The sequence below is a fragment of the Tyto alba genome, unplaced genomic scaffold (genome assembly GCF_018691265.1).
Source record: "Tyto alba isolate M040663 unplaced genomic scaffold, T.alba_DEE_v4.0 Super-Scaffold_23, whole genome shotgun sequence".
NCBI lineage: Eukaryota > Metazoa > Chordata > Aves > Strigiformes > Tytonidae > Tyto > Tyto alba.
This window is the reverse complement of record NW_024881297.1, coordinates 9,351,881-9,370,345: the sequence shown is the minus strand read 5'-3', so window position 1 is coordinate 9,370,345 and position 18,465 is coordinate 9,351,881. Positions and strand designations below refer to the sequence as shown.

At 36.3% G+C, this 18,465-nt stretch overlaps 1 protein-coding gene across 5 annotated transcripts in view; it reads left to right on the top strand.

Annotated features, from left to right (window-relative positions):
- The window catches only part of ARHGAP10 (Rho GTPase activating protein 10), a 159,946-nt gene that overhangs the window by 87,229 nt on the left and 54,252 nt on the right, over positions 1-18,465 (top strand). For all 5 annotated transcript variants that reach the window (XR_006165645.1, XR_006165646.1, XM_042796386.1 and 2 more), the window contains 4 exons: positions 5,011-5,098; positions 6,358-6,416; positions 8,986-9,091; positions 9,715-9,874. Coding sequence is in view for 3 of the 5 variants with exons in the window: in XM_042796386.1 (XP_042652320.1) it covers positions 5,011-5,098; positions 6,358-6,416; positions 8,986-9,091; positions 9,715-9,874 (413 nt within the window). In the remaining 2 variants the exon portion in view is untranslated. The remainder of the gene's footprint in view (positions 1-5,010; positions 5,099-6,357; positions 6,417-8,985; positions 9,092-9,714; positions 9,875-18,465) is intronic.

The following is an 18,465-nucleotide window of genomic DNA, read 5'->3' as shown; positions in this document are numbered from 1 at the left end:
AAACTAAGAGAACTGCTATGGGATATGTAGGAGCAAATTGAGTTTTGTGCAGGGTTGATGTAGGGGAGATTAAGCGGCCTAAAATGAAGGGTCTGATCAGAAAATTCAAAATACCAAAAATAAGAAAGTTTGAAGCTTATTGCTTCATTCCTTAAAGTTTCCACATTTCTTCTCCCTTGTTTAAGATGTACAGGTGTACACACCCATGCCTGCCTTGAGTTAATCACTGAGCAAAATAAGAAAGACATTTAGTTTAAGCCTACTGGCAAGAAGCTCTTTGGTTTAAGAGGACGAATATGATATACGTATTAATAATACCTATGTGCCAAGGTGGGAGACAGATGGAGAAAGAATTTGTTTTCATAAACTTAATAGTATAGCTCCTATATGCGGGTAACATCTTAGACTCTTTTATACCTAGTTAGCCATGTATAGCTTCTAAGATTTTTTTTGATTCATAGAATTATTCTCAGAAACTTTTCTCCCCCTTTTTTTTCTGGAAGTTTTGATGCATCTTTAATCCCAGTTCTCTTGCCTCTCTGCTATCCCCAGGGGAAAAAAAAAAAAAAAAAAAAGGTAGCAGTATTGGCACCTGGATGAAGTCCCTTGTCTGCCTGATATCTCTCACCAGAGTAGTAGCCATGACTGCAAGATGTGCCGTGTTTCCCAATTTCTTGTCCTGAGCACTGACAGTACATGCAGTCAGACAAGACCACTGGGATTAGTTCATTTTTATAGAGCTTCCAAACCTGTCACTTGACAGCAAAGGTCTGATTCTCAGGGATTCATTGGTATGCAAAGAAGCTTGTTTGCAGTTTGCACCAGGCTCTTCTCCAGAACCATGCATGCTCCATCTGTGCTGATAACACAGTGTTCTTTGGCACTGCAAACTGGAGGAAGCCAGAAAGTGAATTCATTTCATTACCCCAGACATTATGTGAATGACAAAGCGCTTTTATATTATATGCTGCTGTCAGTTCAGTGCCACCTGTAAGACTTTTTCTTTTCCTTCCTTTATTTTTTCAAACAGGCTGTCTCTTCAGAGATGATAAGACATCAGGCTTGAGGACCTGCATGTCATATCAATCTGTCATAATGACCTTGCTAAATATTAATTTATGATGTCTTGCTTTAATCAATATTAACAGCACCCTGAAGTTCTCCATTAGTGCACATAAACCTGACTGTATCTTTGAAGTATTGTAGCAAAACACTGTTTTTGGAAATACGACCTGGGATTAATAAAAATGACTGATCTATAACAGATTCTCATCGTTGTTTATCTGTGTTGGAGTTAGCCTCAGTAAACAATAGCCATCGTTAGCCATTGACCATAGGAAGGGTGACGTGTTATCACTCAGTCTCGATTAAATGCATTTGATATCATAAGATGTTTTTCAGTTTTGTACTTACTGTCTTAGCTTGGGTGTGCAGGTCTGGCAGGCAAATTTTCCTCTTTGCCATTAGTGGTATCCAAATTAAATACACTCAGGTTGCCAGTGGTTCAGTAGCAGCTGGAAGAGTTTACTGGGGATTCCAGCATCTGCTTTAAGTTATTTGTTTTAAATTAGAAACATTTTTTGTCATTCCCAAGATTCATATATTTATTTGAAGTAAGAAGAATACAGTGGTATCAAGATGAGGCAAAATACCGAACAGAAAAAAGTTAGGGTGCAAGCAGGTGCTCTTTTTCTGGTGATTTGTTGAAAGTGATCCTGTCTGCGCTCTTTATCTGTCTGTCCTCGGAGAAGAATAAAGACGGTTTCTTTTTGATATACAGTGGTACAGAGAATTTAAAATGACTGATTAATCTTTAATCCTTTGTCTCTGGGTATACTCTTAGATACCCTTTTATATGAAAGATCTTTTCAGAATCATAAAATCCTCATATTAACTTTCTGTATTTTAAAATGTTTGATAAGATTTCAAAGTATTCTAAGCTACTTATCATTGACCATGAGGTTCACTGTCTGCAAGGCCCAAAGTGCAAAAAAAAGTCCTCCAAGTGGTAACCAGGTACACAATAGCATGTAGTTTTGTCCCTTTCAGAATATTTTGTATAAAATTTGGGAAAGTACATTGAGAGCCAAGAGGATATGAGGAGACCAATATATGCTTTTCTAATGCTAAGAATGCACAGATTTTCATTTTTAATGTACAAATCTAGTGAAACTGTCTTCTGTAAAATGAGGCTCAGCAATTAAATATACAATGCTGCTTTTTTTTTTTTTAAAAAGTTAATTTTGCAATTAACTTAGTCCTTGAAGTTACTTGTAACTAGTATTGTGGTATGGTGGTCTATTTTGCAGCAGTAATCTTGTCTTAATTTAAGTATTTGGTAAGGAAAACACTGCATCTCAAGGGAAAACGTTAAATTAATCTGATATCTCATTGTAAACAGGGATACAGAGTTAGGACTTCTAATGTTATGGGAATCTGTTATGAGCAATTCAGAGTGCATTGTCAGCTGTCAGGAGGCTCAGTTCTTGAAATGTGCCAAGGACCAATTGCTGTTTCATCTGTGATCTATGTTATAGATCTGATGTGGCTCATTTCATGCAACCTGCCTACACAGATTCATACAAACTGCTACCTAGGTCAGCTTTCATACAGACCCTTGCTCGTGGTGAAGTGGCTGCTGAGGACTCGGAGCTTCTACTGATGAGTTCAGTTTTGATTTCTGATACTGCCTGGTGTGAAAAATGCCAGACATTACATGTTGTAGAAGAAAACTTTTGAGTACCTCTGCCTTTTCAAAACCAGCAGCTTTCAAAACAATTACAATGAATTCCTTATCATTTTATATACAGTCAATGACAGTATGCATACACTCCTACAGTGGGCACATTGCATATGAAAGCAGAAAGAGTCTCCTCCTAACCTAGTTTAGTGAACTGGACTGTTTTTATAAACTCTAGCTCTCTTATTGTCAGAAAGATCTGCATAAAATTTAGAGCTGATCTGTCAAAAGCTGTTCCATAAATGTGCACGGTTATTTTTATATGCGTAAAGTTGCCATTCGGTGCACAGTGGCTGCTATGTGAACAAATAGCATGAAAATTAGTGGAGTCATTTTTGAAATCCCAGTTGAAGTTCCAGTTCATATAATGGCCTAGGATGTTTGAAGTAGAGGGAGAAATGAAGCAGGAACAGTCAAATATGGGGCACAGAGCTATGTAGGGCAACTGTCAGACCGAAAGTGCAAAAAATTACTTGATGGCTTCTAAAGTCAAACTAGGGATTATTAGGGGTTGGTAACAGGGCCAAATTTCGTTGCATGTTTGTTTTTTTTTGTTTTTTTTTTTTTTTTTGTTTGTTTGTTTTTGTTTTTTTTTTTTTTTTTTTGTTTTTTTGTGTTTTTTTTTTTTTTTTTTTCCCAAGAGATAATGAAATATTTCAGCAATACTTTCTATTTTTTATTTTAAGAGACTTTGGAATTAATGATGCTTGTTATTTTCCTCCCCAAATTCATCAACAAATTTCACATAACCGAGTGCATCCTTTGACTATAAAGGAGGTTGATGGTTATGAAGCAGTTATTTAAAAACTGGATACTACATAGTGGTTTAGTAAGAAAATCCCCATAGATTTAACTGGTTTCTGGTGTGATGGCAGTTTTTATTTAATTTATTCAGTAGAAAGTTTTTCTTCTCAAAAAGGAAAATTTGAACACAGAAACAGCTAGCATGCTAAAAAGAAGAAAAAATAAACTTTTTCCTGAGACAATCTTGAGTCTTTTGGGTGGTGGTTGGCTAGTAACAATTTGGTAGAAAATGTTATCTGACTTGTATTTTTAAATGAGATTTAAATAATTGATATAATGAGGGAGAATATTCAGTTACAGAAATAATTGCTTGGCACAGCCTTTAGAACAGAATTATTTAGTCCCAGTAAAAGGACTGCACCTTTAATCAGGGGATCCTAATTTGATTTTTTAAATGTGTCTGTCGTTTGTCTGACAAGCAGAGTAACAAATGAATTCTGAATTGTATGAACTGGTCAACACGTAATCTGTGTCAGCTACTGCAGTAGTTTACTGTAGTGACTGCTGGAAACATGGAGCGATAATAACAACAGAAGCTCAGGCACTTGAAGTTACCAAATACATTGGGCTAGTTCGGCCATTTACGTGTGATCTTCTTGTGTCAACTAGCTATTGCTTCCTGTTTTGAGACCAAAAGGGGTTTTTTGATTGCAAAACATTCCAGGGTGCCATGTTGTTTTCTATGTTCTGTCAAAAAATCTTTCACCTGATGGGTCATTCAGACATGCAACCATTCAGTTTGATCTGTCTTTTTATAAGACTGTACCAGCTAAACTGGGAAAAGATAGGAGGAGTTCAGTGAACCTGACAAATGGTTGAGCAAGCAAGTATTTTTTTCCCTTTGGCTAAAACTGATCAAGTAAGGGAGACATTCAGGCTATCTTGTGGAGGAAACTTACTGATGGAGTCCTTTTTCTACTTCTGAAGCACCTCTAAGTTTTTCACACAGTAAGAAGGGTCATGCTGCACTTTGGCTGTTTTCATGAGCAGTCCAATATAACAGTTTGCAAGCAAAACTATGGAAAGAATTTGAAAAGATTTCTCAGTGTACTTGCATTTTATACAATGAAAGAAAAGAAGAAAAGATAAGTTATGCTTGGTGTGTCTTTTTTCTAAACTGTTTTTGTACATTTTTCTGTGTTTGTGTACCTTTTTCTATTTAATTAAAGGTGTGAAAATACCAATTGCTATAGAGATCTTTTTACATGGAAGTGATTTTTAATCCTTAGTTAAAGAAAAAATCATCAGTAAATACTTTTAAAAACAAAATATGGAAATAGAATTGCTAAGGAGGTTTGGATATTAAGTCGTCTTAGCAGTAACTAATAGTAAGAAGGATATACTATTTCTACGTTCATGTGAACAAACACATAATGATCACGTTCAGGGCGTTGCTGTTCATGCAGGGCATACTGATTCAGAATTCCATTTTTCATGTCCCTCTTCTGTTTTTGATTATTTTTTAGATTCAAAAACCTGCAATGAAGTTGACCTGGAAAACTCTGTAGATTGGGAAGTTAAGACAATTACTAGTGCTATGAAGCAATATCTGCGGTAAGCCTATCTCATTTATTTATTTTTTTAAACTATGAATTCTCTATTCTAATTTGCCTGTGCAGTGTTTTAAGTTATATTACTTACTTTTTTCTATATTTTGGAATAGAGGTTAACTTTGTGCAAATACCATGTTTTGTTATATGTCTTGGGAAAAGCAAAATGATTTAGCAATGCTAATACACTTATATGAGACAAGCCCCACAACATTTTTGTGTTAGATACATGAGCATTTCACTGATGGTTCAGAAACCTGAATTGTTAGTAAACTTGCTGAGAGTCATTACTGAAAGTTATCTGAGATTGTTTAAAATTTTTTTGCCTTTTTGTGTTTTAATGTGGTAGAATGAAGAGGGAAAGGTTATGAAATTTGTAATATTTTCCTCTATTCTTTTTGGCTCTTGCTCTGATGTTCTAGGTGCAATAGTAATAATATTTTGAGTGTTAAACGTAAGAATTTTAGATGTGTTCTCTGTCCAAATGGCTTGGCTAATTCCTGATAAAGATGTTTTACCAAATTGCCTCAGAATATAGAAATTTTGTGTATGTCTCATAGTATAACACAAATACAGTATTTTTAATCTGTCAAGATAAAAGTCGCTCTTGTGCAGTGTAGGAAAGAATAATAAAAAAAAAAGGAAAGTCAAAAAAACCCTGCACATGATAAAATATTTCCCACCCATAGTATTTCACATCTGAGTGTTTACTACAATATTTCAGAAGCATCAGTAAAGTCAACTTAATAAATGAATGTTTTCCATTATTCATTACATTTTTCCTTGATGATTAAGGTTTTCAATTTAAATTTTTTTCATTTGATATGCTTTAGAATTTTGATTTGTGGATGGCTACTGATCAGCAAACTTAACTGTTTTAGGACCTTTATTTCTTTCCAGTAAGGCATTGACTTGTGATTCGTTGTACTTTAAAAACATTAATGAAGAGCTAATTACATAGTATATGTGTACAGTCTTCATCTGAGAAATGGTCTTGGTGTTGTAATTTTGGAAGGTGCCTTATGGAAGACTGGAGGCATCACTTCAGCTCATGGAAGGTGAACAGATGTATTTCATCTTATTTTCCTGATAATACCAAGCTTTCCATTCGTGCTGAAAATCACTGAATTCAAGGGCCACCATAACAATGGTTGCCTCCAGTGCAAGGATTATACTACTGAATGTTAAAAAGGTTTCCTGCTTAGAGTAAATACAGAGAGAAAAGAATATAGCTAAATTTATTATGTCATCCTTGTTTTACAGAAGCCTTCCAGAGCCACTGATGACATACGAGTTGCATGGAGAATTCATCATTCCTGCCAGTAAATATATATGAATCTAGTTCAAATAGAAATCTTTTCCTATAGTACTGTTGTGGCTTAGGAGCATACTGCAAATGCACTTTCAGAAAAATTGTTCAACTCAGTAAAAATACAGAAATAATAAATAATAAATGTTTTAAAAATACGTAGGTTTTAACCAGCGTTCGGTTCTAGTATGTGTCACATATGACATATCTATTGACAGACAAACTTGTGACAGACTTACCACAGTGCAATTTTTACTCTTATGGAAAAATTTTTGGATAGACGTGGTAAATATTCATTCTGATTATCTTAATTATATAGTCATAAACATCTACTTAGATTGTGATTTTTTTTTTTTCCCTTCCATTTATAAAGAGTATGAAGCTTAGTAAAAGGAAATACACTAGTTCAGGCTCATTTGAATCCTTAAAGCCCAGCTGCCTGACCCTTGTTTTCAGTGCCTTGTTAGCTCTGTATCCAGGCTGGCTTGAATGTTCCTCATCTATTAGGAGAAGAAAGGAAAGAGCAGGCCAGATTACACTATGGCAGTTCAAATACAGACTTGGAGAAGACACAACAGCATTTGTAGTTCAGCTGTATGGTATCTAATGTACATGGAATTTTTTGGAAGAGGATTGAGGGAAACTGTGTAAGAAAATTTTTGGCAAAGTATCAAACAGATATTTAGCTGGTTTTCTTTCCAGCCTGTAGCACTTCTGGCAAACCGTGGAAAGCAAAATTAAAATAAACTTTGAGACAATTGCTTTATCTTCTTTGGATTGCTGTAATGACTTTCCAGGACTGCAGAATGTGTTCATTTGTGGTCCTTAATTCAAAATGAGAATTAGCCCATGAAATTCATTGCGAAAGCACATCTTAGAGGCCAAATGCTTAAACAAAACTGAGCATACTTACCTAGATGGTGAGTCTGCCCATTTGTATTGGAAAGTGTTAAAATAATTTCTTGACCTATGAAGTTTTGCCAGCAGTTTCTTGCTTTATTTTCCTATCTCTATTTTATAGTGTCTTTCAATAATGGAATTGCGTTGAAGTTACATGTTTTAAATAGTACAGTGTTCATAAGTAGTAAACAGTTTTGCAGAGGGGTTGATTCTATGTAGTGGGGAGGGAAATTTAACCAACATTGTTGATCTAAGTTATGATATACTTGGAAATAGGTAGTCAGTGCTGTTTCTTATGTTGGTTATAAAAAACCCCAACAATACTGGGAATAGTAAGGAATATCGTTTTCTCTGAAACTATGGGGGAAAGCCAAAAATAAAAGGTTCTCCTTTCAATTGTCTTTTCTTTATATGCATATCAATGTAGATTGAAACTATAAGCCTTGGCTGTATCTTGTGATTAAGTTGCTTAGCCATTCTTTAATTAGAGTTTGTGATTTCACATATATGTAAAATAGTCTTGCTTTAAAGAAGACTTATGTTTTTCTGGCTGTCTGAATTTTGATTAGCTGACTAGAAGCTAAATGTTTTGCATTTTGGTAGCCTTTTTTATTGCAATCTGTGCAGGGGTGTTCACTGCAAAAGAATAAAAAAACAACCCTAAAATCTGTAGCAATATGCACTGAAGAAATATGGTGGTATTTTATATGAAATACACTTAACAATCAAAGTTTCCTTAGAGTAAAATGCGACCTGATGAGTGGTCCTGGTGTCAAAACTTATTTCATTCAGACTAGGTTCTGTATTTTTCTCTTTATGTACCTTGTACTATTATTCTATACAAGAGAATTACTTCCACTCCCCTCATTGTAACAGCTGCTGAGATGTAATTTTGTGATTTAATACAGCTTTGAGAAATAGGAAGAGCGATTATTTTCATCTTTTACAGATTGTTTTCATCTGGGTACTAATGAAACATGTAGAGGCCAAAATTATTCAACACGCAACAGACAAAAATGAAAAGCTCCTTGCTTATTTTTACTTTATTTCTGTACTGTACTAGAGAGGGATGCCATTGTTATTCAGGGCCTTTTACTGTGGGAATCTCACTTAGTAGGTTTTTTGCATGATTATTCTGTGTCTTCAGAGGTCTTTAGTTTTCTGAACATATGAACCTTCTGCACATGTTGGCTTATGCAGTTTCCAGTGCAAGGTGTAGCATAAGTGCAGTATCATTAGCTGCATACTACCAGCAAATCTAAATTCTAATGATGAAGACAATCAGTTAACGATACTAAAATGTAATTTAGTACAGTTCCACTCTGTGGCACCCAGGAACATTGTTCCTCACCTTGCAGTATATTCGTAAGCAGATGAGTCCAATGCAGCAAAATAATAACTACGTATGTCAGTTTTTAAAAATAGATGAACAAAGGCATCCTTTTGCAGGTGGACTGAAAGATGAGTTCACAAAATAAGCAAATAAGTTGATAATTCTAGAACAAGATTACTTGTGTTAACAAAGCGCATATGTTCAATATTGCTATGTTTGGAGATATATAAGTGGTGAAGCAAAGTGTGTGCAGTATGTTTCTCTGCAGGGGTGGGAGAAGCTTTGTGTTTCTGTGGAATTTATTTTATGTTTATTTTTTGAGGTAGTTATTTATTTCTATGTCCCATAGAAAGTGGGAGTCCTGAATCTCGAGTTAATGCTGTTCACTTCTTGGTCCATAAACTCCCAGAAAAGAACAAAGAGATGCTGGAAATTCTGGTGAAACATTTAGCGAAGTAAGTGTTACGACCTTCATTTCCTACCTTGTCAGAACTCTTGTGCTTACCTTCATTTAACTGTTAGGGGCCTTAGTTAAGTGTGGCTGGAGCTGAAGCCCAGCTCAATGCTGTCATACACAATACCAAGAACCAAACGTGCAAAAGCAGACAAGACGTTTGACTCATGCTGTGTATATTTTGGCGGGAAAGGCAGAAATCTAATCCGTTAATGAAGCCATATAAGTATTTACTTAAGCAGTCCTGCCAGCAGTTGAGGGTTTGATTGAAGTGAGAAAGGGAACATTATACTTTCTTCTTGCAAATTCTGGCAAAGTGAATAGTGGAGATCTGTTAGCAAATTTAAGTTGGTTTCACACTTGCCCTGGTCCAAGGCTAAGTGCATTTTATATATTTAAGTTCAGTAAGAGACTGCTTTTGTTTTTAAATTACTAGTGAAAGAATGGGTTTTCTGTTTTCCAGAATTCAGCAAGACTTTATTTGAAGAAACGTTGCACAAAACAAACTTCTAAAACATAGGTTAAGGAAATGTAATGTTTTCATTTGTAGACTGCAGTTTCCAACAGTAATGGAAATTTTTCATAACCTATTTCCTGTCTTTTCCTTCAATTCTTTTCAAAAAGTGTTTCAAAGCATGCCAAGAGGAATCTAATGACTGTGGCAAATCTAGGGGTAGTATTTGGACCAACCTTAATGAGGCCACAGGAAGAAACTGTAGCAGCCATCATGGACCTGAAGTTTCAGAATATCGTTGTCGAAATCCTGATAGAAAATCACGAGAAGGTAAGCTTTGACACATGTCTGCATTTCTGAGCGTTGTTTAAAACAATCTGCTAGGCTTAATGTGTAGTGTGAAGTATGATGTTTCAATTAGCTTAATTCTAAAGAGTATTCCCTATACACTGCATGCTTCTGGCTATTTATACTCGGTAAGTAGTCCTGTTCATAGGTAAACTGCCACTTCAGAATGCATATTTCCTGGCAGTAGCAGTGCTTTTGTGTATGTAGTACACAAATAGATTTTCATTATGATATTTGCATATATGTTTTTATGAGCAAAAGCGATACAAGATTGAAAAAGAGAAAGCCCAGGCTCAGTTTTTAGCCCTTCAGTTAAGTACTTCGACCAGGGTCTGAATTAATTCTTCTATGTCTTAATTTTTCTGAGAGTTCAGAGAGTAAAAAGAATGCTTTACTAAACTTTGAATTTTATGTGGGAAAAGCATTATGAGAGAGCCAGGTATTAACATTTCCTTTGTTTTCAGCTGAATGTGTGTTATTTTAAGCTTTTGCATTTGAGGTAATACTGAAAATAGTTGTTGTTGCTGCTGCTGTGGCAGCTGCCAGTTACTAAGATGTCTTACACATAAAAGGTACTGACCAGAATGTAACCTGCGTTCTGAAATTAAAAAAAAAGTCCTTTACTGGTCTCTTTGTTTGGTCCTTCTGTGGGAGTCCCTCATGTCTAAGCTGACTTCTGGAACTAAATATTTTGAAGTACTTTGCTTGTACTGGGAGGATGGGCAGCATCGCCCTCACTCTTATTCTCAAAAAAAGTGCTCTGGAAAAATTCCAGGATGTGTTTTTTCCTCTCTTCTTTCTTAAGCACTCCAAGCATTGAAATAGTTATTTCTTTTAAAGGTTAACAGTGTTGAAATGGGCTGAGTCAGGTCTTATCTACTCTAAATAATACCTATCTCAGGTTTTCCTGACAACGTAATTACACTACCTCTCTGAATGGTACAGACTGGGCAAAGCTGCTGTTGGCATCACTGTATCCACATGGTGGCTTAGTTGGCTCAGGGTGTAATGCTGCCCTCGCACACACATTGAACAGGTATGGTATTGTTCTGATGGAAAAATACTGTGCTGCAGATGTGGCTCAAGCTCTAGGTGGTAAATATTCCAAGAATTGTAAGCTGTGCTATTCATTTTGGACCTTATAAATGAAAGCAAGCTCATGATTTTGAAGCTATTGCAGTGACCGCACGAATTTAAGAAAGTGGAGAGAGAGAGAGAAAGTGGAGAGAGAGCAGAGCCCAGGGTGTTTTAATAGCATGTGGAGGTTGACACTGAGTTATGCTTATTCAATTCACCAGATCACCACAGATTGGCACGGTCTTATTCTTATGCCAGCTCAGTCACATGTCTTTAAAAACTGGACATCGATTTCAGGTTTGGAACACTAGTTGTAGTGGCCTTTCTTGTTCCTCTGAAAATGTAGAGAAGCAGGGAATGGAAAGTACATCAAAATGATACTGCATAATTTTCCATAATTCCTTGGGTTTATGCCTTCTTTAGAAATAGAAGGCTATAATTTTTTTAAGGGATTTCTGTCTTTTCACTGTCATTTCTAACAGTGAACTTGCCATCAGTGGTCTGCCTGCAGCAACCTCTCCCACGCTAGAGCTGCTTCCAAGATGGAAGGGAAGCCCCAAGTGTGACCTCTGTGTATATATAGCAAAGGCAATGGAGAAGTGTGTGTTAAGGCATTACAAAAATATTATAGTTGAATTTAATATGTTGCTTTTACAAGTGAGCCATCTTCATTTAGGGCAGACCAAGGACCTACTTTTAATGGCAAGCAGGCTTATTGTCGATCTAATGTTTGTTTTATATTGTTGTTTTGAATTTCTATGCATTTCAGACTTACTCAGTCTCGCGTTAGGTATTTTTATTTCTAGCCCTGGTGAAGTCCTAGGAAAAGTCACCAGCTGGGGGTTAAAATACTTTCAAATATTTCATTCAGCCACTCTTCCGCCTCTGCTAATTTTTAGCAGCTTCTGCTAATAGAATTGAAGTTTGGAAGTGTAGAAGAGTGCTGGAGTCAAGGTGGAGGTACACTGACACAAACAAACTTGAAGCAACACTTCACACTTCATGCATACCTAATTTATGGCTCTAGCAGAGTGCAGAGAGGCATTTCTTTTCCCCTGTAGCAAATGAAATGACTAACAAACTTCTAAAATGTAGAAGCAATAGCCGTCAGCATTTCCAGTTTAAATACAGTAACTTGATAGTCAAAATGGTAAAAAATTGTTATGTTTCCTCACATATTTTCATATTCCATCAACGTTCGTTATGTCTTGTCTGGATAGCTTTATTGAAGGAGATCCACAATTCATTTTTAAGAGGAGGCATAATTAGCTGGGTTACTAGCTTTGAAATCCTGGTACAGTCATTCCACTATCGTAATTCTGCTGAGTACTAATTAGAGAATTTCTGTGCAATTTATGTGTGGAAACCCAGATATGTGAACTTCCCCTGTGATAAGAATATCATGGTTAGTGCATAAGCTGTTTTTTTTTGTTTGTTTGTTTGTTTTGTAATTTTTTTTTTTTTTTAAATCTTTGCTGATATGTACATGTATTTCCTGCTAGCTAGAAACCAGTCAGTACCACTTCCACCTTGCTTACAGGCTGCATATGTACTTCTAAACCATGGCTGTGAACCAATCATAGTAGGTTGAGATGGGGATGTTTTGCAAAATCAGACCAACGTTGAGACTTGAATGCTGGAACTAGACTGTGAGACCTGATGTGTCGCTTCACTAGCATTAGAATTGCACAATGATTCAGACTAGAAGGGGGCAGATAGAAGAGCATTAGGGAAATAATTGTTTAGCTTTTGTTCTTGTCAGTTATGGATAAGTCTCTTTAAAGTACTTTTGCGTCCACTCAGAAGATGAGCTGTAGAAGCAGATCTCTACTTCAAAAGAGAAAATAAAAACTAGACCCAAGCTGAGACAATGTGTTTTACCCTCAGAACCAGCTGCTGTGGAAGGGAGGCCAGTCCAGAGGCAAACGAGACCTGTGAGTTCTCTTGCCTGCTTCTGTCATATGGGTATAGGGAAAGGCCAGCCAGATGTGCTGGGCAAAGTAGGAGCATGTTCAGTTTTGATATTGAATGATCTCTATAATTTTTCCTCGAATTGCCGTGTGTTGTGCTGAGCTGTGTGCAGCAGCGCTCTTGTTTCCTTTTGCTTTGCAGGTGTTTAAGGTTGGTGTCATTTCATGCTTGTCTTGTCTTGTCCCATTTTCCCTTGCTGTATCTGTTTGGTGTCCCTTGATTTTCACATCCCATATCCTTTCCTTCACTAAAAAGCATCAAGTAATTCATGTTTGTGTCTCCTCATTGTGTTCATTTGCTTTGAAGCTATACCTTCCTTTTGTGTTCCTTTTCTTGAGGTAACAAACTCGGGGGGCTGACTGCAGCCGTGCTTGTACAATGGCTGGAACAATCTTTGCTTGACCTTTAGGTAATCCTTGGATGAAAAGTGGTTGTCAACTTGGACCCAAAAAAAAGGTTTTGATTTCTTTTTTTCCTCGTCCCCCAAATGAGTTTCAAAGGTATAAATTAATTTTTCTTCCCAAGCGTTTCACAGACTGGCAATCTTGGACCTCTCAGCTCTTCTGGTCTGTCTTTCTGACTTGCAGTGAGGAAGAAGGGCAGTCCACTCCACGGCAGCATGAAGAGCGTGTACATACATGTTCATCTTGCTGTTTGTTACAGTGTTTTGACATCTTGTTGGAATGAATGTCACTATTCAAAGGGCTTATTTATTTGCCTTCTAGAGATGCCTCAGTGGTAATGTGAGCCATTTTGGTTTCTCAATTCTCTGAACAGTATTTTAAGAGGGGAAAAAAAAAAAAAAAAAAAACAGGATAAAAAAAGAAGTCTAAAAAATCAAAGAAGATGAGGGAGGTGGTTGGAATAAAAATCTCAGTGGGACTGGAAAATTTAAACCAGCATATGGGGGAGGAAAGAATAGTGAGTACAAATAGCAAGATTGCAAAAACAGAAAGAAGATGAGAATTATAGTGAAAGAAATGAGAAGAAATAAAGAGAGGGGCTAGACAGAAGTCCCTCATTGAGACTGGAAAGCCGGAGTCTGCTGAAAGGGAATAGGCATGGTAAAAGATATCTTTTTCTATACTTCAGGCAACCTGTGGGCAAAATCATCTCAAAGACGGTCATTTTGCAAAGTTCCTATATATAAGGCAAATACTGTTTTAATTTGTTTTCTCTATTAATCTTTTTATAAAGGGCAAAGACTTTACTTACTTTATACAAAATATATCTTTGTTTTCATTTAGTTTTGTTCAAAAGAGTTTTATGGAGAAATCTTTATGAAAAATAAATGTTTTATTTTGTTCTTACTTTAGGCACTTTTATGATTTTTTTTTTTTTTTTTAAAAAACAAGAGAAGAATTTAATACTACTGAGCTCTTAAGCCAATATCAACTTCATGTAGTAATACTTGGAAAATCTTTAGCCTTAAAACATATTACAGTGCATAATACATGCAATATTTGTGAGACAGAAGAAATGGAAGCAGGTGAAGTCAGTTATTCATCTGAGAGTATGAAGTGGCACAGTCAGATGTGGCACATGTCTCCATTCAGTGATCACGGCATGTTTAAATCAGTTCTGCTGCAGGTAAATGCTTTAGTGTACAGTGGCACAGCCATCATCTGAACTAAGGCGATATTTTGACAACACAGCAGATCCCTTTGAAGTCCTGGTAAAGAGACATGTGAGAAGTACTACAGAGGGCTTTTTTCAGCTTTCATGTTGCTTTGCCTTTGGCTGCAACGGAGGACCAAGAAGCAATGCATTGTAATTGTGGCGGTTTGCTATGCTGTAGGAATTTGAAACCTCCCCAAGCTGAATGTTTCTCAAGTCAACAAGCATTTGACTTGGAGGGAAAAAAATTACATTAAGGTATCTCCATTAGGGTATAGTTTATGAAGAAACCCATGAGCTTTAGTTCAAGAAAGTATTCAGGACAATGTGCTGAACTTTAAGCATGTAACTAATCACAAGTGTCATTGAAACTATTCCTGAACTTAATTCAGTTTGCATGCCTTAATGATTGGCTGAGTCAAAAGCAGAAAGGGCAGCAGGCACACCAAAGAAATTCATCATGGTTTCTGATAGAAGTCACAGCAGCTGTTTTGTTCCACTATAGTGTGTGCAAACTCTTTAAACCCTTTCTCTGCCCTGAGGATAGCAGAAAGCCCTTCAGTGTGAGACACCCACACACATGGTGTGGTAAACTAACTGCAAATCTTTTTGTTTGTTTCTTTGTTTAAAAGATGACAGTTTTCTAAATCTTAATGTGGTTTATGCATAGTAAGTGACTGCAGTTGGTGATGTTAAAAGGAACTAAGTCTGGATCAATACCTGGATTGGTATGCTGTTAGACTGCTCTAAAAGAAACAAAACATGTACTGTGAGTAACCGTATTAGGTAAAAAAATAAAATTAAACCAAAAGTCATGCTCTCAGGGATAGAAGTTGTCTGCTGAGACGCTGCACTACAAATACATGGCATGTTCAAATAATATAGACACAGATTTCTGCCTTCTTGATTTGCCTATGTTATTTACGGTTATTTTTGGGAAATTTCTCTCAACTTCATATGAAATTTCCAAGTTTTCCACTGCCTACAGGCAATGTTTCTAAGTAAACAGAAATTATGATAAGGCAGTGGATTTCAGTTGACTAATATTTGCTTCAGTCTTGATGATCAGGGTTCTGTGCTTCCATGTATGGAGGAGGAGGCAAGGGAGAAAACCTTATGGAGAATGCTAAATGCATGTTCTTAAATAAAATTTTGTTAGTCAAAGAAAACATTCCATCATAAGGTTCAGGGGACATGGAAAGAAGAAAAGTTGTTGTGCTCCTGAAGAGCTTAAAAGGTAAATTGTTAGGCCGAAGCTGTGTGATGTAAGAATTATACTTCATTGCAGCTGTCAATGGTAAGTGAAGCATTGAATTTACAAACTTTTTTTTTTCTTTATATTGGCTAAACTGAACTGAATGCCATCTTATCTGATCATTGCTAATGGATAATAGTGCAATATGTTGTTGTGTTTTTGTACATACTCTTTGGAATTCTAGTAAGCTTTTCCCTTACCAGAGAGGTTAGTGTATTTCAAACCATTTAACAGATTTTTGAATAAACAAGATGTGGCAGTCAGCTGATAATACATTATTTCCAGTATTATTATTTTTGTGTGCATGCCATTTACACTAATGAAGCATCAGTACTTCATTGCAGAGGGTGCTGGACATACAAATGAAAAACATGTACTTTGCTTCCAAAGACCCTATAGTCATAATGTAAGATAAAAAAAAGTATTTTAATGAAAACAAAGAGCAGAAAATATTGTACAAAGCAATGATGATATAAATCCTCGTGATGGCAGTAGGGAAATCTATGGAGAAGAAAATGCTATGGTGAGGCTTCATGGTTGGCTACAGCTGGCAGTGTCTCCTGCAAAGATCTTGACATACCGTTCTGATGCTTTGTACAGTCACAGTGTGGTAGGGGGTCAAATGTAGGTTTTTATTCTCAATATATTATTCACCTTTCTGTTTATAAATTTTATAGAAAACTAGGTGTGACATATTTATTTGTATGTGTGTGTATTAATGTTAATACGTGAATATTTATTACTAATGAAGGGGAGATCATGTTTACCTGTGGTGTTTTTGGCTGTGGTGGTTGTTTTTGCTGGCTCCTGACTTAGGTTTGTATGTGCCGCCTTTTATCTTCTCAGGACTTCTCAGACTCTTTGCAAGAGAAAATTCTTGCAAACATTCTCGTTCTGCATTATTTTCCATTTAGTAGCTAGGAGTATGTTGTGTTTTAGAAAGCTGGGCAATTAGATCGAGTATTTAATCTTCTAATTTGAAGGCTATTTTTTTTTTGGTTATTTTAAGTATTTCCTGTAACTAAACAGCATACACAAAACTGTTATGTGTAGCTGTAACAGGGAGAGACAACCTTTTTAAAATACTCTCCTTGGTGTGAGTTACAGTAGGTGAGCATAGAAGAGAAGGTAAATCTGCTCTTTCTGCTGCTGCAGTGGACAAACCTGTAGGTATTTCAAACCTGGTATATGTTTAACTCTCTCATTTCCTTCTATGAATAAAATGGATTGGTTGACAGCAGTGAATGGGCTGCTATCAGGACCATTCTTCTCATCAATTGTTAAAAGGTGGAGCGAGATGTGATACGCTGGAAGCTGCAGTCTTTGTGTCAGGAGTGCTACTTTTAGAAAGGCTGAGTCAACGAACTCATAATTCGCAAGCGATCAAAGGACACACGTTTTTAACCTTGGTGTGTTTTTTTTCTTACATCCTTTCACAGCTGTCCTCCAGACGGTAATGTCATGTTTTACAGGCTATGTTTAGTTGCTTCATTAAAGCTCGAATGTGAACTACATGGTTCGAGGTAGTCAGGCCAAATGAGTGGCTACTAGGGTCTGCAGATACATCAGGTTTGCCTGAAAATTCCCTCAGTTCTTTTGTCACTCTCGTAGTTTGCAGTTTGTCCAGAGCTCTAGTTGCTTTTATGTTACGAGGAGCTGATAGCAGATATACCAGTTTTTTTACAAGATTGAGAGTCACAGTGTCCACAAATTTCCTAAAAGCAGTGTTTCACTTTGCTGTGGGTAGTCAGGCTGCTAGGCAGATGGTCGCAGCAAATGATATCTTTGCAATGAAGAAAAGACTATCTTGGATGGAATCATTTATTTATTTATTTATTTTTCAGAGCTTTGTGGTTTGGCTCACAGCCAAGGATGTTTTCTGTTTCTAGTTTTGACTTATACCCGGTTAGTTTTCAGGCCGCATCCTCTGTTGCACTGTAACTAAACAGTGTGCCAGGCAACATCAAGAGCACTGTTGATGCTTTCTGGTTGGTGGCCCTCTAGGGCCTTAGCTTCAGGTATTGTTCAACTCTTGATCTGATTTTTTTTCTTTTTTTTTTTTTTATATTTTTTCCCCCCAAATATAATGACTGTGAATATTGCTTAAAGGTATTTTGTGGTTTGTAGTGGGAATCAAGCCTCAAACTTCAAAGCCTCAGAAAATCTGCATCCTGTGCAATCTTATAGAAGTCAGTGCACAGCAAATCATATTTTACAGTGTGTGGATGCTGAGGTGCAGAAGTCAGGATGACTACTCTGAGGCAGGCACACCTGTGGACATGATAGTAACCTTGGGGAGGTAAGTTAATTAAGGATTCTAATTACGTTATTGGTAATTTTTATTGAAGATTTTGTGAACCTTTTTTCAAAAATATTTAATATTATTTTTAGAAATAATCAACCTTATCACATTGTGTACACTGAAGATGTATTCTATTTGATGTAAAGAATTTCTAGTGCATGTATTTTATATTTATTGAATCATGAGTCTGAGAACCAGAAGAAATGGATCATATTGACTAAAACCAGAAATGGTTTGATCCATAGTAAAGTGCAAAAGAGTAAGAAATTACAGTAACAAAGTATAGAAAGTACAGTAATAAAGGATTACAATTAATGTACAATTAGTGGCTAGTGGTTACAAATAATGGCT